This window comes from Chiloscyllium plagiosum, unplaced genomic scaffold (genome assembly GCF_037043375.1).
Source record: "Chiloscyllium plagiosum isolate Xiang-an unplaced genomic scaffold, Cpla_swu_hap1 HiC_scaffold_1, whole genome shotgun sequence".
In the NCBI taxonomy this organism is placed as follows: Eukaryota; Metazoa; Chordata; class Chondrichthyes; order Orectolobiformes; family Hemiscylliidae; genus Chiloscyllium; species Chiloscyllium plagiosum.
The window spans coordinates 167,921,784-167,945,021 of record NW_028270139.1 but is presented as its reverse complement, the minus strand read 5'-3'; the positions used below and the strand labels follow the sequence as shown (position 1 = coordinate 167,945,021).

The window sequence follows — 23,238 nt, the reverse complement described above, 5'->3', positions numbered from 1 at the left end:
ATTTTGCTCAAAAAGCGCACAACCTGCAGGCAGTCAATCCATATAACATTTTATAAATTCCTACTTTGGGAATAGAACCAGTCTGACTCAAGATTGAGATACAGACAGACTCTAACCTCACACCTTTAATGCATTGTCTGACTGAGATGTGACCTTTTTTTATAAAACCATAAGTTATCTTGAGAAGGTGACTTAAAAGAAATTTTGAGATTTACATCTTAATGAACCAAAACCTGCAACCCATTATAAAAGATTGTTATGACACAAGGTAAACCCTTCTGTTAATTTAAACCAGACACAGAAAAGCTCACCTCGCTCATAATCTGTAAAACTGAGTGACAAAGAACTACCAAATCCCACTAGTTAAAAAAATTAACAATTTATTATTTAACTACAAGAAAAAGAAAACATTAAACAACAACTAACTTTATTGTAAACCTCCTTTGACTTAATGATTTATCTACCTCCCACTCTACAACAATATACTGATCCGATAAAACACCTGATTAAGATTTACAAAATATTCAAATTTCTAAACCAGTCAGCTGTGTCGATTCTCCTCTGAATGTTCCACTGCAGATTTTTCTCGGTCTTGGGTCTTCTGCTACACAGATTTCATATGAACAGGTACCTTTCAGAGAGCGATTCTGCAAGCCGACTGTGTTTGTGTGTGCTCTTTGCTGCTCTGGCTAACTGTTCAAAATGCCCGATTTTTATACCCCAAGACATTCGATCGTCTCATTGGTTTGATGTCATCAAAACAATAAAATTCAAATTTGTTTCGACTTCGGTATCTTTAGGCATAATTTAAACCGATTGGTCAAATTCGAATTTGTTGTGTAACAGAGTAACAGCTCAGCTATTTGTTTCACTGCCAAATGTTACATTTTTAATTTTTTTAGCACACTCTGTGCTTGTTAAGTCCTTGCCAGCTTTCACTCTCTCTTAAAGGTAGAGTACACCTACTACTTCATAACAAGATGAAAGACTTAACAGCAATCTAGGTTTGCTCAATATATTGTTTTAATTGCATGACACTGTGATCGTTTGCGATAAATTCTGTGCCTAATGATCCTGCCCCACTAGTTACCTGATGAAAACTAGTAATTCCAAATAAACCTGTTGGACTACAACCTGGTGTTGGGTGATTTTTAACTTTGTTAGGAATGGTCATTGTGTGGCACCTATGTGGCATGAATATTAATTGTCCATTTGTCAGCTCAAGGCTAGACAGTGCCCTGGTCTTGCTGCAAAGAGAAGGAATGGAGGGCAGGAGACAGGAGGATTTTGGGGAAATGGAGATTTCTGACAGTGGGGTTAATGCCTGAGGAGATACCTGGAGGAATCATTCATATTGCATTAACTTGACTCTTGTCATTTGCAAGGCCAATGAATGACTCACTGACTTCCCACAGCTTTTTAGCTAAAGCTTGGTCTTGTGCTGATGGACTGGGCAGAGTGAGGGAGCAGTCACTATCGATGTACTTTCCAGAGACACCATCCATTTCCTTTGATACAGCACAGTAGATGGGACTCACAGCTCCTTCCTCTGAAGACTGGAACAGAAGATCATTTCAGAATGGCAAGCAACAGAAGATCAACAAACCAAATTGCTCAAATATTGAATTCCAAACATCTTTGAGAATAGAAGTATGTATGAGAGAATGGAAAGCTATATAGAGCCAAAGATCATACAGCATGGAAACAGACCCTTTGGCCCAACCAGTCCATGCCGACTATGTTTCCCAAACTGAACTAGTCCCATTTGTCAGCATTTGGCTCATATTCCTCTAAGATTTTCCTATTCATTCCCCATCCAAATATATTTTAAATGTTGTAATTGTATTTCTCTCCACCACTTTCTGTTAGCTCATTCCATTTACACAGCACCACCCTCTGTGTGAAAAAGTTGTCCCTCAGGTCCCTTTTAAATCTTTCTCCTCTCAGCTTATCCCAGGGAAAAGACCTTGGCTATTCACCTTATCTATGGTGCTCATGATTTTATCAATCTCTGTAAGGTCACCCCTCAGCCTCCCATGCTCCAGAGGAAAAGGTCCCAGCCTATCCAGTCTCTCCTTATAACTCCAACTCTCCAGTTTCAGTAACATCCTTGTAAATCTTTTTAGCACCCTTTCCAGTTTAATATCTTTCCTATAGCAAGGCAACCACAACTGTACACAGGACTCTAAAATGTGGCCTGTCCAATGTTTTGTACAGCCGTAACATGACACCCCAACTCCTGTGCTCAGTGCTCTGACCAATGAAAGCAAGCATGCTAACAGCCTTCTTCATCACCTTGAAGAAAGTGAGGACTGCAGATGCTGGAGATCAGAACTGAAAATGTGGTGTTGGAAAAGCGCAGCAGGTCAGGCAGCATCCAAGGAGCAGGAAAATCGACGTTTCGGGCATGAGCCCTTCTTCAGGAATGAGGAAAGTGTGTCCAGCAGGTGAAGATAAAAGGTAGGGAGGAGGGACTTGGGGGAGGGGCGTTGGAAATGCGATAGGTGGAAGGAGGTTAAGGTGATGGTGATAGGGTGAGGGTGATAGGCCGGAGTGGGGGTGGGGGCGGAGAGGTCAGGAAGAAGATTGCAGGTTAGGAAGGTGGTGCTGAGTTCGAGGGTTGGGACTGAGACAAGGTGGGGGGAGGGGAAATGAGGAAACTGGAGAAATCTGAGTTCACCCCTTGTGGTTGGAGGGTTCCTATGCAGAAGATGAGGTGCTCTTCCTCCAACCGTCGTGTTGCTATGGTCTGGCAATGGAGGAGTCCAAGGACCTGCATGTCCTTGGTGCAGTGGGAGGGGGAGTTGAAGTGTTGAGCCACGGGGTGGTTGGGTTGGTTGGTCCGGGTGTCCCAGAGGTGTTCTCTGAAACATTCCACCACCAGGGATATATTTCCCTCCCCTCTCCTATCAGCGTTCCGAAAAGACCACTCCCTCCATGATCCCTTGTCAGGTCCACACCCCCCACCAACCCAACCTCCACTCCCGGCACCTTCCCCTGCAACCGCAAGAAATGCAAAATTTGCGCCCACACCTCCCCCCTTACTTCCCTCCAAGGCCCCAAGGGATCCTTCCATATCCGCCACAAATTCACCTGCACCTCCACACACATCATCTATTGCATCCGCTGCACCCGATGTGGCCTCCTCTATATTGGGGAGACTGGCCGCCTACTTGCGGAACGTTTCAGAGAACACCTCTGGGACACCCGGACCAACCAACCCAACCATCCCGAGGCTCAACACTTCAACTCCCCCTTCCACTGCACCAAGGACATGCAGGTCCTTGGACTCCTCCATCGCCAGACCATAGCAACACGACGGTTGGAGGAAGAGCACCTCATCTTCTGCATAGGAACCCTCCAACCACAAGGGGTGAACTCAGATTTCTCCAGTTTCCTCATTTCCCCTCCCCCCACCTTGTCTCAGTCCCAACCCTCGAACTCAGCACCGCCTTCCTAACCTGCAATCTTCTTCCTGACCTCTCTGCCCCCACCCCCACTCCGGCCTATCACCCTCACCTTATCACCCTCACCTTAACCTCCTTCCACCTATCACATTTCCAATGCCCCTCCCCCAAGTCCCTCCTCCCTACCTTTTATCTTCCTCATTCCTGAAGAAGGGCTCATGCCCGAAATGTTGATTCTCCTGCTCCTTTGATGCTGCCTCACCTGCTGCGCTTTTCCAGCAACACATTTTCAGCTTCTTCATCACCTTGTCTACTTGCGATGGCACTTTCAAGGAACTGTGTACCTGCACCCCTAGGTTTGAAAACACTCCCCAAGACTCTACCATTCAGTGTGTAACAAAAAGCAGAAGCTGCAGAAACATGCACATTCATCAGAATTGGTAGGGCAAGGTTCGAACCCAAGCCTCATCAGAGTCTGGATAGACTGCCTTAAACTACCCGACCATGCTGCCCTGGAACGTGTGTCCACTACACTCGTGTGGAATGTGTGCAGGAGAACAGAAAGGTATATATAGTGCACAGAAACTCAGACTTGCAACTCACAGCTGATGAAGTGGATGAAAGTGGAGACAATGAATGATTTCAAAAGGAAATTGCACGGGGGTCTAAAGAAAGAAACCTTCAGAGTTAGGGGCATGGAGGAACAGAAGAGAGCTGGCATAAAGCCAATGGGCTAAATGACCTCCTTCTGTGTTATAGTGAGTTCAATACTATAACTGAAAGCATAAATTTATCTAAACACTTTGTGTTGAACTAATTTCATGAGGTTTTTTTTCTTTTTTAATTATTCTTTCATGGGATGTGTGGGCATTGCTTGCAAAACCAGTATTTTCTGTCCATCCTGTGTTTTCCAGAGTCAACCACATTGCTGTGGGACTGGAGTCACATGGAGGCCAGACCAGGTGAGGATGGCTGATTTCCCTAAAAGGCATTAAAGAACCAGATTACTTTTACAAGAACCAATTAGGGTATCATGGTCAATATAGCTAAAACCAAGCGACAGTTCATGGTTTATTCATTGAATTTATTCAGCTGTCATAATGGAATAGAATCAGCGTCCCGATGCCAGGGTGAGGTCCAAAACAAAATTGAGGTTTTAAGTACAGAAAAGCAGCAAAAAAACCTCATGAAGTTTTTTTTTAAGTTCATTCACAGGGTGAGGGCATCACTAGCTAGGTAGCATTTATTACTCATCAGACTGTTCAGAGTCAACCACATTGCTGTGGGTCTGGAGTCACCTATAGGCCAGACCAGGTAAGGATGGCAGTTTCCTTCCCTAAATGAATTAGATGGGATTTTCCTGACAATTGACAATGGATTCATGTTCACCATTAGACTTTTAATCCCAGATTTTTAATTGAATTCAAATTCCACCATCTGTTATGGTGGGATTTGAACTAAGGTCCCCAGGACTTCTGGATTAACAGTTTTGCGTTTGGACTTCTCGTCCATGGCCTCCCCTATACTAGCCTTAATATCAAAGGAATGGAATTGGATAAGAGGCAAGTGGGAGTCATACTTAACCCTCATTAGACCACATTTGGAGAAATGTGAGTTGTTCTGAATATCGGAAGATTGTATTGTTTCAGTGTGAGAGAGAGCACAGAGAAATGACACCTGGATGGTTGAGTTATGAGGAGAGATTGTACAAAGGAGAATTTTACAAGAGTAGTGAGGGGGTGGGAGGCAGGAAGGTTTTCATCAGAGTTATCAAAACATTAAGGGGAATTGACAGGATGAACAGAAAATACTTCTCCTGTTCCCACGGTCAGACATTTCGGGAGTGAATTCAGGAAAGCTTTCAGCCGACAGTGGACAGTAAAGGTTTGGAACTCTTCTATGTGAGTGACAATCGCTGCGAGCCCAACTGCTTGTATAAAATCTGAAAGCAATGGATTTGTCACAGAATCAGAGAGATTTACAACACCGAAACAGGCCCTTCGACCCCTCATATTCAAACCAGTCAGAAACAACCGCCGAATGATTCTAATCTCATTTCCTGGCCCTTGGTTCATGGCCTTGTTTATCACATGATATGGAGGAGCCGGTGTTGGAGCGGGGTGGACAAAGTTAAAAATAATCATACAACACCAAGTTATAGTCCAACAGGTTTATTTGGAAGCACTAGCTTTATGAGCACATGCTCCTGTTGGACTATAACCTGGTATTGCGTGATTTTTAACTTTGTTTATCGCAAGTGCACATCTCACTCCTTCTTCAATGTGATGAGGGTTTCTGTCTCTCCCACCCTCACAGGCAGTGAGTTCCAGATTCTCACCACCCTCTGGATGAGAAAGGTTTTCCTCACATCCCAGCTACACCTTTAATTACCACTCCCTGAATTGATCCCTCCATCAAGGGGAAAGGTTCTTCCTGTCTATCCCATGTCCCTCATAATTTTATACATCTCAAACACATCCCCTCTCGATCTCCTCTGCTCCAGTCTATCCAATCTCTCTTTCTACTACCTTTATTTAAATGGACAGGAGCCAAAGTCAAGTGACTGGGTTGACATCACAGATTGACCGTGTTCCCATGAGGTGGTGAAACAGTTCAAATGGCCCCTTCCTGTTTGTAGCTTTCGGCATGTTATGAGGATGTAAATGGTGGCACAGACATATAAGACTTCTCTTTCTGAGTTACCAACACACCGACAATGACCAGGAACTGAGTACTGCCTCTGGCCACTGCACCAGCAGCTTTCTATGAGCTCTGACCTTGAAGAAGAAGATTCCAATCAGGTTGAAGATAATCTTCAGGACTATATTGTAGTTCCGCAGAATTTCCGACATCACCACTCCTGGGTGGACAGCATTCACTGTCACTCCTGGAGGAAATCAGAGGGGGAGCGTCAGACACAATCCCAACACAAAGCCCATTGACAAACCCAAATATCCAACATCCCCCCACCCTCCACCCCCATGGCCCCCACCAAGTCGCTGTGATTCCTACTCAACCATTCGGCTTCAGGTTACACAGACAGGCCACTCAGCCCATCATATTGATCCTAACTCACTCAAAGAAGAAAGCAAAATTATCCCCACTGCCCAACTCTCTCCATAGGGAGGGGTTAATGGTTCATGGAGGGGCTCAGTGATTCAGGGGGAGGGATTAACGGTTCATGGGATGACTGCTTTGGGAAGTTAATGCTCGGGGGGGGAGGAATATTTTTATGGGGTTAACACTTCAGGGTAGTTGGAGTTTATGCTGAAAGACAATTTTCCCTGGTGGTTGGGTTTCGAGTGAGAGAATTTAGTCTCAGTTTAGGAGCGTGGAACCCACCCACGTGGGACTAAGATGAGGCAAAACAGTCTGCATTGGGGAAGCAGCTTTGGATCATTCGGGAGGCAGAGGGGATTATTGAGAAGAGTTATGAAGGTAGTTACTCCACAGCCATGTGAAGAAGATAGATGGGTTACCGTCAGGCGTAGGAAAGAGAACCAGCAGGCAGTGTGGTGGTTCCCCTCAGCAACAAGTATATCATTTTGGATACGGTTTTGGGGGGGATGACTTACTAGGGGTAAGCAGTGGGGCACAGGTCTCTGGCGCAGAGTCTGTCCCTGTGGCGCAGAGTCTGTCCCTGTTGCTCACAGGGGCAGGGGGAAGAGGAGCAGTGCATTAGTTATTGGGAGCTCCATAGTTAGGGGGACAGATAGGAGGTTTTCCGAGAACAAGAGTTTTCTACAGGCCTCTGAATTGTTCCAGGGATGTAGAGGATAGGATAGCAAAGATGTTTCTCGATAGGAGTGAGGGTATCAGGCTCGTTGTTATGGGGGACTTTAACTTCCCCAATGTTGACTGGGAATACTATCGTGCAAGTAGTTTAGACAGGTCAGTTTTTGTTCGGTGTGTGCAGGAGGGTGCCCTGACACAGTATGTAGACAGGCCAACAAGGGAAGATGCCACATTGGATTTGGTACTGGGGAATGCACCCAGCCAGGTGTTAGATTTGGAGGTAGTTGAGCACATTGGTGATAGTGACCGCAATTCGGTTATGTTTACAATAGCAATGGGCAGGGATAGGTATATACAGCAGGGAAAGAGGTATAACTAGGGGAAAGGTAAATATGATACGATTAGGCAAGATTGAGGATGCATAGGATGGGGGAAGGAAACAGCAGGGGATAGACACACTTGAAATGTGGAGCTCATTCAAGGAACAGCTACTGCGGGTCCTTGACAAGTATATACCTATCAGGCAGGGAGGTAGTTGTCGAGAGAGGGAGCCGTGATTTACTGAAGAAGTTGAAGCTCTTGTCAAGAGAAAAAAGAAGGCTTATGTCAGAATGAGGCGTGAAGGCTCAGTCAGGGGGCTTGAGAGTTATAAGTTAGCCAGAAAAGATCTAAAGAGAGAGCCAAGAAGAGTTAGGAGGGGACATGAGAAGTTGTTGGCAGATAGGATCAAGGAAAACCCTAAAGCCTTCTATAGCTATATCAGGAATAAAAGAATGACTAAAGTAAGATTAGGGCCAAACAAAGATAGTAGTGGGAAGTTCTGTGCGGAATCTGAGGACATAGGGAAAGCGCTTAATTAATACTTTCGTCAGTATTCACATTGGAAAAGGGCAATGTTAGTGAGAATACGGAGATACGGGCTATTAGATTAGATGGGATTGCAGTTGACAAAGAGGAGGTTGTAGCAATTTTAGAAGATCTGAAAATAGATAAGACCCCTGGGCCAGATGGGATTAATCCTCGAATTCTCTGGAAAGCCAGGGAGGAGATTGCAAAGCCTTTGGCTTTGATCTTTATATCGTCATTGTCGACAGGAGTAGTGCCTGAAGACTGGAGGATAGCAAATGCTGTTCTGTTGTTTAAGAAGGGGGGTCGGGACAACCCTGTTAATTATGGGGTTGTGGGTAAGGTGTTGGAAAAGGTTAGAAGAGATAGGATTTATAATCATCTGGAAAGGAATAATTTGATTAGGGATAGTCAACATGGTTTTGTGAAGGGTAGGTCGTGCCTCACTAACCTTATTGAGTTCTTCGAGAAGGTGACAAAACAGGTGGATGAAGGTAACTGCCCTCTCATCATAACCCTTATTTCCTTCACTGTTCAAAAATCTATCTACCTTTTCCTTAAAAACATTCAACAAAGTAGCCTCAGCTGCTTCACTGGGCAGGGAATTCCACAGATTCACAACCTTTTGTGATAAGAGATTCCTCCTCAGCTCCATCCTAAATCTGCTCCCCCTTATTTTGAGGCGATACCCCCTAGTTCTAGTTTCACCCCCACCCCAGTAGAAACAACCTCCCTGCTTCTATCTTATCTATTCCCTTCATAAGTTTATTTGTTTCCATAAGATTCTCCCTCATTCTTCAAAATTCCAGTGAATGTAATCCCAGTCTACTCAGTATCTCCTCATAAGCCAACCCTCTCAACTCTGGAATCAATCTAGTGAACCTCCTCTGCACCCCCTCCAGTGCCAAAAACTTCTTGCTCAAGTAAGGAGACCAAAACTGCATGCAGTACTCCAGGTGTGGCCTCACCAATACCCTGCACATGCTGCAACATAATCTCCCTGCTGTTAAACTTAATCCCTTTAGCAATGAAGGACAAAATTCCATTTGCCTTCCTAATTATCTGCTGCACCTACAGACCAACCTTCTGTGATTCATGCACCAAGGACACCCAGCTCCCACTGCACAGCAGCATGCTGCAATTTTTCACCGTTTCAATAGTAGTCCATTTTGCTGTTATTCCTATCGAAATGGATAACTTCACATTTACCAACATTGTACTCCATCCGCTGGTCCTTTGTCCACTCAGAGAGTCGTAGAGATGTACAGCACAGAAACAAACCCTTCAGTCCAAATCATCTATGCCTAACAGATATCCTAAATTAATCTAGTCCCATTTGCTAGCACTTGGCCCATATCCCTCTAAGCCCTTCCTATTCATATATCCATCCAGATGCCTTTTAAGTGCTGTATTTGTACCAGCCTACACCACTTCCTCTGGCATCTCATTCCATACGCGCACCACCTTCTGCATGAAAAAGTTGTCCCTTAGGTTCCTTTCAATCTTTCCCCTCTCACCTTAAACCTATGCCCTCTAGTTTTCCCCACCCCAGAAAAAGACATAGAACATAGAACATAGAAGAATACAGCGCAGTACAGGCCCTTTGGCCCTCGATGTTGCACCGATCCAAGCCCACCTAACCTACACTAGCCCACTATCCTCCATATGCCTATCCAATGCCCGCTTAAATGCCCATAAAGAGGGAGAGTCCACCACTGCTACTGGCAGGGCATTCCATGAGCTCATGACTCGCTGAGTAAAGAACCTACCCCTAACATCTGTCCTATACCTACCACCCCTTAATTTAAAGCTATGCCTCCTCGTAATAGCAGCTCATCCTGCTCCTCGGATGCTGCCTGACCAGCTTTGCTTTTCCAGCACCACACTCAACTCTGATCTCCAGCATCTGCAGTCCTCACTTTCTCTCTGGATTAACAGCCCAGCAATAATACCACTTGGCCTTCACCTCCCCCAAGTGAATTTGTATTGAATGAATCAATCTGAATGCCATCCCTCAGGCAATCAGAAACATCAAATTGTTTACCACACTCAGGGGCACCTCACATCCTTATTTGGAGAGGGCTACTGAACAATGTGCACCAAACTTCTCTACGAATGGATATCCAAGGACCACCCTGTCATCAACATGTCAACGCCTGGTTGGGTCCGACCGATCAGGGCGATCCAGCCCTGATCAATCTATTGGAGGACACTAAAGATCCTTCCAAAAGGCCGCAAACAACTACTGAGTATAAGAATCGCTCTGGATCAGTAGCTCAAGACCAACCACCATGAAGACAAGCAACCCCTGGGACCAACCGGGAGAGGACAACCAGACAATTATCGCCACATGGATCAAGGTCAAGATCTGGTGTGGTGAGATATGATCGTCCAGCGTTAAGGTAAAGTTCAAGATCGTTGATTTGATTTATAGTGCAAATTGTTACTTTATAGTGTATTTTGTTGTTCTAGTATTAATTGTGACAAATAAATGAATATTATTGTTTATTATAACTAAGAGTTGACTTGTAGTTCTTTTGCTGGATATGTGTTAAAACACACCATGTAGCAGGCGCAACATCTGTCATACAAACACTTTTCAAGATGTTGCTAAATATTTCTCCCAGTTCTAGTTACTAGAGATTTGATCAATGCAACTATGACTGATAACTTTGTTATGCAACCATGGCCCGAGTTTAAATAAAACACAGTCCATTCTGTGATCCAGGCCATTGTGATGCAGATGAGAGGTCTGCATCAGAATGGTAAATGTACGATCAAGTGAGGGAGTATACCGCATAATTGGCGGACAGTGAGAGCCTTTTTCCGAGGATGGTGAAAATAGCACAAGGGGCATAGCTTCAAATTGAGGGGCAATAGATGTACGACAGATGTCAGAGTTAGCGTCTTTACTCGGAGAGTAGTAGGGGCATGGAACGCACTGCCTGCAACAGTTGTAGACTACCAACTTTACAGGCATCTAAATGGTCATTGGATAAACATATAGATAAGAATGCAATTGTGTAGATTAATGGGCTTCAGATTGGTTTCACAGGGCGGCGCAACATCGAGGGCCAAAGGGCCTGTACTGCGCTGTAATGTTCTATGTTCTATGTTCTCTAGCTTCCACATCCTTCTCCACAGTAAACACTGATGCAAAATACTCATACGTTAGTATCTCCCCCAACGCCTGCGGTTTCCCACGTAGGCTGCCTTGCTGATCTTTAAGGGGCCCTATTCTCTCCCTAGTTACTCTTTTGTCGTAATGTATTTGTAGAATCCCTTTAAATTTTTCTTAACACTACTTTGCCAAAGCTATCTCATGTACCCTTTTTACCCTCCTGATTTCCCTCTTGAGTATACTCCTACTGCCTTTATACTCTTATAGAGTTTCACTCGATCTATCCTGTCTACACCTAACATATGCTTCCTTCTTTTTCTTAACCAAACCCTCAATTTCTTTATTCATCCAGCATTCCATATAGCTACCAGCCTCGCCCTTTACCCTGACAGGAATATACTATCTCTGGACTCTTGTTATCTCATTTCTGAAGGCTTCCCATTTTCCAGCCGTCCCTTTACCTGCAAACATCTGCCCCCAATCAGCTTCTGAAAGTTCTTGGATTAGTGGTGCTGGAAGAGCACAGCAGTTCCAGGTAGCAGCTGTGCTCTTCCAGCACCACTAATCCAAAATCTGGTTTCCAGTATCTGCAGTCATTGTTTTTACCTTTTCGAAAGTTCTTGCCTGATACCGTCAAAATTAGCCTTCCTCCAATTTAGAACTTTAACTTTTCAATCAAGTCTATGCTTTTCCATCACTATTTTAAAACTAATAGAACTATGGTCGCTGGCCCCAAAGGGCTTCCCCAGTGACACTTCAGTCCCTTGCCCTGTCTTATTTAAAGATAATCCCTTTTCCAACAGTCCTTCCTTTTCACTGGGATATATTTTTGCTGAGTGCTGTGACAAATCACTTTGAAAGTCCTCCACTGTTCCTCAACTGTCCCACCATATAGTTAGTCTTTGTTCCCAGTCTATCTTAGCCAACTCCTTCTTCATCCCATTGCAGTCTTCTTTGTTTAAGGACAGGACCCTGGTATTGGATTTTACTATCTCACCCTCCATCTGTATTTTAAATTCAACCCCATGATGTTATTATTGGGTGGCCTATAGGCTATGCCTATCAGTGAACTTTCCTATTTCTAATTTCCACCCACATTGATTTTTCTCCAATAAACCTATAACATCGCTCACAAAACTATACAACTGCACCAATAGTTTGTGCAGTCTCCTACTACATTATTCAATATGTGGCCCTTTTTGATGGGCAGTGTTGGATGTGTCAGTATATAAAAGGCCCACACCCACATCAGTCCCAGCCTTCAAAGTGCTGTTCATACCTGTGTGCTGGAGTTGCTGAGACAGTTCCATGGTAAATAATACATTCATCAGTTTGGTGTTGTTGTACATCCCATCCCTTCGGGATGTCTGCACATTCTCCCCTTTAAAATGCCTAAAGTCGACCTTCCCAGAACTGTGATTCATCGAAGAGACATTCACAATCCGGGCATTTGCAGAACGTTTCAGCAAATCTGGTGATGAATAATGATAGTGTGAAAATAATGATGGATCGGAGATGATGATGATAGTCGGACGACGATGATGAGTGAGTGAAGATGAATGACGAACGATGAATGATGTGAAAATAATGATGGATCGGAGATGATGATGATAGTCGGACGACGATGATGAGTGAGTGAAGATGAATGACGAACGATGAATGATGTGAAAATAATGATGGATCGGAGATGATGATGATAGTCGGACGACGATGATGAGTGAGTGAAGATGAATGACGAACGATGAATGATGTGAAAATAATGATGGATCGGAGATGATGATGATAGTCGGACGACGATGATGAGTGAGTGAAGATGAATGACGAACGATGAATGATGTGAAAATAATGATGGATCGGAGATGATGATGATAGTCGGACGACGATGATGAGTGAGTGAAGATGAATGACGAACGATGAATGATGTGAAAATAATGATGGATCGGAGATGATGATGATAGTCGGACGACGATGATGAGTGAGTGAAGATGAATGACGGCAGAGTGAAGATGATGATAAGCAAATATGGTGACTGAGTGGCGATGGTGACTGAGTGGCGATGGTGACTGAGTGGCGATGGTGACTGAGTGGCGATGGTGACTGAGTGGCGATGGTGACTGAGTGGCGATGGTGACTGAGTGGCGATGGTGACTGAGTGGCGATGGTGACTGAGTGGCGATGGTGACTGAGTGGCGATGGTGACTGAGTGGCGATGGTGACTGAGTGGCGATGGTGACTGAGTGGCGATGGTGACTGAGTGGCGATGGTGACTGAGTGGCGATGGTGACTGAGTGGCGATGGTGACTGAGTGGCGATGGTGACTGAGTGGCGATGGTGACTGAGTGGCGATGGTGACTGAGTGGCGATGGTGACTGAGTGGCGATGGTGACTGAGTGGCGATGGTGACTGAGTGGCGATGGTGACTGAGTGGCGATGGTGACTGAGTGGCGATGGTGACTGAGTGGCGATGGTGACTGAGTGGCGATGGTGACTGAGTGGCGATGGTGACTGAGTGGCGATGGTGACTGAGTGGCGATGGTGACTGAGTGGCGATGGTGACTGAGTGGCGATGGTGACTGAGTGGCGATGGTGACTGAGTGGCGATGGTGACTGAGTGGCGATGGTGACTGAGTGAGGATGGTGACTGAGTGGCGATGGTGATTGAGTGGCGATGGTGACTGAGTGAGGATGGTGACTGAGTGAGGATGGTGACTGAGTGAGGATGGTGACTGAGTGAGGATGGTGACTGAGTGAGGATGGTGACTGAGTGAGGATGGTGACTGAGTGACAATGATGACTGAGTGAAGATAGTAATTGAGTGAAGACGAATCATGATATTCTGAAGATGAATGATGATTCAGTGAAGCACTCACCCAGTAGTAGGTTGGTCAGGAGGAATGGGCCGAGATAGTTCGTAGCAATAGTAAGTTCAAAACCCTCAGAAGTGATTGCTGGGTCCAAACCTGAGGGGGAACATTTTGCAGCAATTAATCCCAATGTAGAGTTTTGACCCATGACACAGTGCCTCCAGTACCATTCTGCTGTAAAAACACTGCAGGTTACTTTCACTGATGTTTCCAAACTCGGATCAGATTGAGACTGGGGTGGGAGTGTGACCAAGAGTCTGGGTTCGGAATGGGAACAGGCTGGGAGTGAGTAAGTGAGAATCCAGGTTCAGCCCAGGAAGTGAGGGTCACCGATGGCTCAGGCAGCAAACCCACGGTGCTGTATGTTATAAAAGGGAGTATTACTAAGCTGAAACAGTTTTAAAGTGTCTGGTAAATATTGTGAGATGTGCCAGCATTGTTTGAAAGCTGATCACACAGCTAAATGTTGCCTCATTATTAACTTGATTGGACATGTTTGTAATCTATTCATATCGTGATTGATTTGCTATAATAGGAACATAAGATAGATTAGGCCATTTGACTCACTGTGTCTGCACATGTTTCTCATCCCCATCCTCTCTGAAGTCCTTGATCCCCTTACTAGTCAAGAACCTGTCTTTCTCTCTGTCTTCAATGACATGACTCAACCAGCCAGGATGAACTGAGGTACTATTTCCTCTGTTCAATGGAGAAGGAGCTGGCAGTCCCAGTGACTTGCTCCACACCACGCCCCGCAATATAAAATAAACCATTTGATGATTAGAACAGACTTGGGTATTGAGTGATTCATCTAGAGCGAACGAGTGCAAAAGATAAGGCTGAAGCAATCGCAGCCAGAAGTGCTGAGTGGATGATCCACCTCAGCCTCCTCCAGTGGTCCCCAGCGTCACAGATACCAGTCTTCAGCCGGTGTGATTCACCCCACGTCATATCAAGAAATGGATGGAAGCGCTGAGTGCTGCAAAGGCTGAAGGGAGGTGTTGTGTTGCCATAGTCTTACCAGACCATAGGCCTGCTCTCTCACTAGAGAGAGAAAGAGAGCACTGGTGGGAGAGGTTGAGAAGCTTCATGGAAACCTCAACTGGTGATGGGAACACACTGCTTTACAATCCAATCATCCAGCAAACTGAGCTAATTCTCGAGGATTTAGAAAGTTAAGGGGTGATCTAATCAAGGTCTTCAGGATATTAACAGGGAAAGACAGAGTAGATAAAGGTTAACAATTTCCACTGATTGAAAATTCTAGACCCAAGGGAACAGTTTAAGAAGTAGGGCCAGGCCATTCGGGAGAGATGTTAGAAAGCACTTCTACACAAAAACAGTAGTGGAGGTTTGGAACCCTCTTCCACAAACAGCGGTCAATGCGAATTCAATTATTAAAGTTAAATCTGAGATCAATATATTTTTATTAAGCAAGAGTATCAGGGCTATGGACCCAAGGCAGGATTACAGAGTTAGGCAGCAGATCAGCCATGATCTCATTGAATGGGGGAACAGGCTCGAGGAACATAGGCCTGTTCCTATGTCGTGAGGTCAGGAGCTGAGTGGCCCTGGCGGAACCTGGCGGAACCCAAACTGGGCGTCACTGAGCAGGTGCTGCTTGTTGATGACACCTTCAACCACTTAATAGGAGCCCACAGTGTTGGAAGTAGCACATTAGCATGGATACAGGATTAGCTAACAAACAGAAGACACAGAGTTGGGATAAAAGGATCATATTCATGATGGCAGCTTATAACTAGTGGAATGCCACAGGGATCAGTGCTGAGGCCACAACTATTTACAATATGTATAGGTGACTTGCATGAGGGATCTAACATTGACAAGTTTGGAGATGACCAAAATTATTGTTTTATAATAAATCAATAATTTTGTGTTTATGAAAGAATGCTAATTGATGAATTTTTAATTCTAAGTCTAATGTACAGAAAGCACACAACTGTGTACATCAGTGCCAAGGTAAAGCAGTTACATTGATACTGGCACGTAGAGTCATTGGACATGAAAAAGGCTCTTGCTAGCTCAGCTAAAACAACAATGTTGTGGATCTGTTCACCGAGCTGGAAATTTGTGTTGCAGACGTTTCGTCCCCTGTCTAGGTGACATCCTCAGTGCTTGGGAGCCTCCTGTGAAGCGCTTTTGTGATGTTTCCTCTGGCATTTATAGTGGTTTGTCTCTGCCGCTTCCAGTTGTCAGTTTCAGCTGTCTGCTGTAGTGTCTGGTATATTGGGTCCAGGTCGATGTGCTTGTTGATTGAATCTGTGGATGAGTGCCATGCCTCTAGGAATTCCTTGGCTGTTCTCTGTTTGGCTTGTCCTATAATAGTAGTGTTGTCCCAGTCGAACTCATGTTGCTTGTCATCCGAGTGTGTGGCTACTAAGGATAGCTGGACATGTCATTTCGTGGCTAGTTGGTGTTCATGGACGCGGATCGTTAGCTGTCTTCCTGTTTGTCACCATCACACAAACTGGCTAAAGAACTACAACAGAAACTGAAATACCTGATCAGCGGATCCAGACACTCTATACAGTCAACACAGGAATTCTTGGACATCATCAGAAATATACATATAGACAAGGAAGAAACTATGGTCTCATTCGACGTAACGGCCCTGTTCACCTCTATCGACAAAACCCTAGCCAGAGAAACAATAGCCAAACTGCTGGACGTACAGAACAGACAACAGGACATTGAACCTATCAACAAAGACGGCATACTCAAACTACTGGACCTGTGCCTTACAACACACCTCACATTCAATAACCAAATATATGGAAAAATCAACGGCACACCCATGGGCTCACCCATCTCTGGACTCATAGCAGAAGCGGTAATGCAAAGGTTAGAACAAACATTCTTCCGCAAATTCAACCCAAACTCTGGGTCAGATACGTTGATGACACCTTTGTAATCATTAAAAACATGGAAATAGAGAACACACACCGGATCATCAACTCCACACTCACAGGAATCCGATTCACGAGAGAGGAAGAAAAGGACAACCAATTCCCATTCCTAGACGTGAGGGTACAGAGAACACCGAATGGAGAATTCACCACAAGGGTATACAGGAAAGCCACACACACAGACAAGTCCTGAACTACGAAAGCAACCACCCCAACACACACAAAAGAAGTTGCATCAAGACACTATTCAAAAGGGCCATAACACACTGCAGTACACCAGAACTGCAAAAAGAGGAAGAAGAACACCTATACAATGTATTCGCCAAAAACAGATACCACCGCAATTTCATCAACAGATGCCTAAGGGAAAGACAACAGAACGAGGACATGCCACAACCCAAAGGACTAGCCACACTACCATACATCAAAAACATTTCTGAACTGACAGCCAGACTACTGCGACCACTAGGACTCATAACAGCACTCAAACCAACAGCCACTCTCAGACAACAACTCACCAGAACAAAGGACCCGATACCCAGCATGAGCAAAATCAATGTGTTGTATAAAATCCCATGCAAGGACTGCACAAAACACTACATAGGACAAACAGGAAGACAGCTAACGATCTGCATCCATGAACACCAACTAGCCACGAAACAACACGATCAGCTATCCTTAGTAGCCACACACGCAGATGACAAGTAACATGAGTTTGACTGGGACAACACTATTATTATAGGACAAGCCAAACAGAGAACAGCCAGGGAATTCCTAGATTCTGGATTAGTGGTGCTGGAGGAGCACAGCAGTTCAGGCAGCATCCAAGGAGCAGCGAAATCAACGTTTCGGGCAAAAGCCCGTCATCAGGAATAAAGGCAGTGAGCCTGAAGCATGGAGAGATAAGCTAGAGGAGAGTGGGGGTGGGGGTGGGGAGAAAGTAGCATAGAGTACAATAGATGAGTGGGGGAGGGGATGAAGGTGATAGGTCAGGGAGGAGAGGGTGGATAGGTGGAAAAGGAGATAGGCAGGTAGGACAAGTCCGGACAAGTCATGGGGACAGTGCTGAGCTGGAAGTTTGGAACTAGGGTGAGGTGGGGGAAGGGGAAATGAGCAAACTGTTGAAGTCCACATTGATGCCCTGGGGTTGAAGTGTTCCGAGGCGGACTCGTCCACATCCCGCTCCTCCGCCCTCAGACCCCACCCCTCCAACCATAACAAGGACAGAACGCCCCTGGTGCTCACCTTCCACCCTACCAACCTTCGCATAAACCAAATCATCCACCGACATTTCCGCCACCTCCAAAAAGACCCCACCACCAGGAATATATTTCCCTCCCCACCCCTTTCCACCTTCCGCAAAGACCGTTCCCTCCGTGACTACCTGGTCAGGTCCACGCCCCCCTCCAACCCACCCTCCCATCCTGGCACCTTCCCCTGCCACCGCAGGAACTGTAAAACCTGCGCCCACACCTCCTCCCTCACCTCTATCCAAGGCCCTAAAGGAGCCTTCCACATCCATCAAAGTTTTACCTGCACATCCACTAATATCATTTATTGTATCCGTTGCTCCCGATGCAGTCTCCTCTACATTGGGGAGACTGGGCGCCTCCTAGCAGAGCGCTTTAGGGAACATCTCCAGGACACCCGCACCAATCAACCACACTGCCCTGTGGTCCAACATTTTAACTCCCCCTCCCACTCTGCCAAGGACATGGAGGTCCTGGGCCTCCTTCACCGCCGCTCCCTCACCACCAGATGCCTGGAGGAAGAATGCCTCATCTTCCGCCTCGGAACACTTCAACCCCAGGGCATCAATGTAACTTCAACAGTTTCCTCATTTCCCCTTCCCCCACCTCACCCTAGTTCCAAACTTCCAGCTCAGCACTATCCCCATGACTTGTCTGGACTTGTCCTACCTGCCTATCTCCTTTTTCACCTATCCACTCCACCCTCTCCTCCCTGACCTATCACCTTCATCCCCTCCCACACTCACCTATTGTACTCTATGCTACTTTCTCCCCACCCCCACCCTCCTCTAGCTTATCTCTCCACGCTTCAGGCTCTCTGCCTTTATTCCTGATGAAGGGCTTTTGCCCGAAACGTCGATTTTGAAGCTCCTTGGATGCTACCTGAACTGCTGTGCTCTTCCAGCACCACTAATCCAGAATCAATGAGCGGTACTTTGGGTTCCAAGAGATCAATTGTGTTAGGGGACTCTCTAGTCTGAGGTACAGACATTTCTGTGGCCAGCAGCGAAATATCAGAATGGTGTATTATTTCCTGGTGCCAGGATCAAGGATGTCTCAGAGAGGGTGCAGAATGTTCTCACATGGGAGAGGGGCCAGCAAGGGCGGGGCGGTGGGGGGGGGGGGGGGGGGGGGGGGGGGGGAGGGGCAGAAACCCCGGGAGATAGTGTGGAAAGAGATCAATCTGAGACTGCTAAAGTTGGCAACAGAAGCGAGTCAAACAGTCAGGGCAGGCAGGGACAAGGTAGGACTGAGAAATTAAATTACATTTATTTCAATGCGAGGGGCCTAACAGGGAAGGCAGATGAACTCAGGGCATGGTTAGGAACATGGTTATCATAGCAATTATAGAAACATGGCTCAGGGATGGGCATGACTGGCCGCTTAATGTTCCAGGATACAAATGCTGCAGGAAGGATAGAAAGGGAGGCAAGAGAGGAGGGAGAGTGGCGTTTTTGATAAGGGATAGCATCACAGCTGTACTGAGGGAGGATATTCCCAGAAATACATCCAGGGAAGTTATTTGGGTGGAACTGAGAAATAAGAAAGGGATGATCACCTCAATGGGATTGTATTATAGACCCCCCAATAGTCAGAGGGAAATTGAGAAACAAACTTATAAGGAGATCTCAGCTATCTGTAAGAATAATAGGGTAGTTATGGTAGGGGATTTTAACTTTCCAAACATAGACTGGGACTGGGACTGCCATAGTGTTAAGGGTTTAGATGGAGAGGAATTTGTTTTCTGATTTAGTATGTGGATGTACCGACTAGAGAAGGTTCAAAACTTGATCTACTCTTGGGAAATAAGGCAGGGCAGGTGACTGAGGTGTCAGTGAGGGAGCACTTTGGGACTAGCGACCATAATTCTATTTGTTTTAAAATAGTGATGGAAAAGGATAGACCAGATCTAAAAGTTGAAGTTCTAAGTTGGAGGAAGGCAAATTTTTACGGTATTAGGACTTGTTGTCCTAATACCGTAAATTGTAAGTAATCTAATCTAACTTTCGAAAGTTGATTGGGGGTAGACGTGCACAGGTAAAGGGACGGCTGGAAAATGGGAAGCCTTTAGAAATGAGATAACGAGAGTCCAGAGAAAGTATATTCCTGTCAGGGTGAAAGGGAAGGCTGGTAGGTATAGGGAATGCTGGATGACTAAAGAAATTGAGGCTTTGGTTAAGAAAATAAGGAAGCATATGTAAGGTACAGACAGGATAGATCGATGAATCCTTAGAAGAGTATAAAGACAGTAGGAGTATATTTAAGAGGGAAATCAGGAGGGCAAAAAGGGGACATGAGATAGCTTTGGCAAATAGAATTAAGGAGAATCCAAAGGGTTTTTACAAATACATTACGGACAAAAGGGTAACTAGGGAGAGAATAGGGCCCCTCAAAGATCAGCAAAGCAGCCTTTGTGTGGAGCCGCATAAAATGGGGGAGATACTAAACAAGCATTTTGTTAGATTAGAGTACATACAGTGTGGAAACAGGCCCTTTGGCCCAACAAAAATCCTCCAAAGAGCAACCCACCCAGACCAATTCCCCTACATTTACCCCAACTAATGCACCTCACACTATGGGCAATTTTAGCATGGCCAATTCACCTGAAGTGCACATCTTTGGGCTGTGGGAGGAAACCCACTCAGGCACAGGGAGAATGTACAAACTCCATACAGAGAGAATGTACAAACTCCACACAGACAGTCGCCCAAGGCAAGAATTGAACCCAGGTCCCTAGTGCTGTGAGGCAACAGTGCTAACCACTGAGCCACCGCACTGCCCAGTATTTGCAACAGTATTTACTGTGGATGAAGATATGGAAGACATAGACTGTAGGGAAATAGATGATGACACCTTGCAAAATGTCCATTTTACAGAAGAGGAAGTGCTGGATGTCTTGAAACGGGTCAAGGTGGATAAATCCCCAGGACCTGATCAGGTGTACCCTAGACCTCTGTGGGAAATAGAGAAGTGATTGGTGGGCCTCTTGCTGAGATATTTGTATCATCGATAGTCACAGGTGAGGTGCTGGAAGACTGGAGTTGGCAAATGTGGTGCCACTGTTTAAGAAGGGCAGTAAGGACAAGCCAGGGAACTATAGACTGGTGAGCCTGACTTCTGTGGTGGGCAAGCTGTTGGAGGGAATCCTGAGGGACAGTATGTACATGTATTTGGAAAAGCAAGGACTGATTAGGGATAGTCAACATGGCTTTGTGCGTGGGAAATCATGTCTCAAAAACTTGATTGCATTTTTTTGAAGAAGTAACAAGAGGATTGATGAGGGCAGAGCAGTAGATGTGATCTATATGGACTTCAGTAAGGCATACGACAAGGTTCCCCATGGGAGACTGGTTAGCAAGGTTAGATCTCATGGAATACAGGGAGAACTAGCTATTTGGATACAGAACTGGCTCAAAGGTAGAAGACAGACGGTGGTGGTTGAGGGTTGTTTTTCAGACTGGAAACCTGTGACCAGTGGAGTGCTACAAGGATTGGTGCTGGGTCCTTTAATTTTGTCATTTATATCAATGATTTGGATGCAAGCATAAGAGGCATAGCTAGTAAGTTTGCAGATGACACCAAAATTGGAGGTGTAGTGGACAGCGAAGAAGGTTACCTCAGATTACAACAGGATCTTCATCAGATGGGCCAATGGGCTGAGAAGTGGCAGATGGAGTTTAATTCAGATAAATGCGAGGTGCTGCATTTTGGGAAAGCAAATCTTAGCAGAACTTATACACTTAATGGTAAGGTCCTTGGGAATGTTGCTGACCACAGAGACCTTGGAGAGCAGGTTCATAGCTCCTTGAAAGTGGAGTTGCAGGTAGCTAGGATAGTGAAGAAGGCGTTTGTATGCTTTCTTTTATTGGTCAGAGTATTGAGTTCAGGAGTTGGGAGATCATGTTGCAGCTGTACAGGACATTGGTTAGGCCACTGTTGGAATATTGCGTACAATTCTGGTCTCCTTCCTATTGGAAAGATGTTGTGAAACTTGAAAGGGTTCAGAAAAGATTTACAAGGATGTTGCCAGGGTTGAAAAATTTGAGCTACAGGGAGAGGCTGAACAGGCTGGGGCTGTTTTCCCTGGAGCGTCGGAGGATGAGGGGTGACCTTATAGAGGTTTACAAAATTCTGAGGGGCATGGATAGGATAAATAGGCAAAGTCTTTTCCCTGGAATCGGGGAGTCCAGAACTAGAGGGCATAGGTTTAGGGTGAGAGGGGAAAGATATGAAAGAGACATAAGGGGCAACGTTTTCACGTTGGTACATGTACAGAATGAGCTGGCAGAGGATGTGGTGGAGGCTGGTACAATTGCAACATTTAAGAGGCATCTGGATGGGTATATGAATAGGAAGGGTTTGGAGGGATATGGGCCGGGTGCTGGCAGGGGGACTAGATTGGGTTGGGATAGCTGGTCAGCATGGACGGGTTGGACCGAAGGGTCTGTTTCCATCCTGTACATCTCTATGTTTTCTGGAGCAGAATTCCAGAATCTTCCCTAACCCTCTGCTTAGTTACGGTCTTCCCATTACCTGAGGTAGACAAGCAGGAGGCGGGAAGAAATGAATAGGCCCGATAGCATCAAGTGGTGGAGATGTCAATGTTTCGAGTGTAACCTTTCCTCAGGACTAGGAGTGGGTGTGGGGGTAGCTGCAGAGAAAGGGGGTGAGGGGGGTAGGGGTGGTGAAGTGGGGATAGGTGAAGACAGGTAGAGGGTACGACCTGGTTGGCCAGTGGGAGGAATGAATCCGGTTGGTAGTTGGGAGGAGTGGAAGGGAGTCAGGGATTGAGGAGGGACGTTATTTGAATTTGCAGAACACAATGTTGGGTCCTCCGGGCTGTGGGATGCCCAGGCGGAAGATGGGATGTTGTTCCTCCAGTTTGTACTGTGGTTTATTATGGCAATGGAGGAGGCCAAGGCGGTCATATTGGAAAGGGAGTGGGAAGGAGAATTTGTTTTCCCTTCATAGGGGACACTAAACTTAAACTTAGGGAACAGTTTGGTGAGTATCTCAGCTGGACCCGCAGGGGCCGACCAGACTCCTAGTCACCGCCCATTCTAATTCCCCTTCCCACTCCCTTTCTGA

General features: G+C 45.7%; 1 protein-coding gene across 1 annotated transcript in view; it reads right to left on the bottom strand.

The window, feature by feature from the left end:
• Positions 1-848: 848 nt before the first annotated feature.
• LOC148152271 (retinol dehydrogenase 11-like) overlaps positions 849-23,238 on the bottom strand; it is a 44,554-nt gene continuing 22,164 nt past the window's right edge. Inside the window, exons 3-6 of the mRNA XM_087992164.1 lie at positions 13,980-14,069; positions 12,389-12,580; positions 6,185-6,294; positions 849-1,556 (exon numbers count right to left, since the gene is read on the bottom strand). Coding sequence (XP_087848290.1) covers positions 1,350-1,556; positions 6,185-6,294; positions 12,389-12,580; positions 13,980-14,069 — 599 coding nt within the window. The 3' untranslated portion in view covers positions 849-1,349. The remainder of the gene's footprint in view (positions 1,557-6,184; positions 6,295-12,388; positions 12,581-13,979; positions 14,070-23,238) is intronic.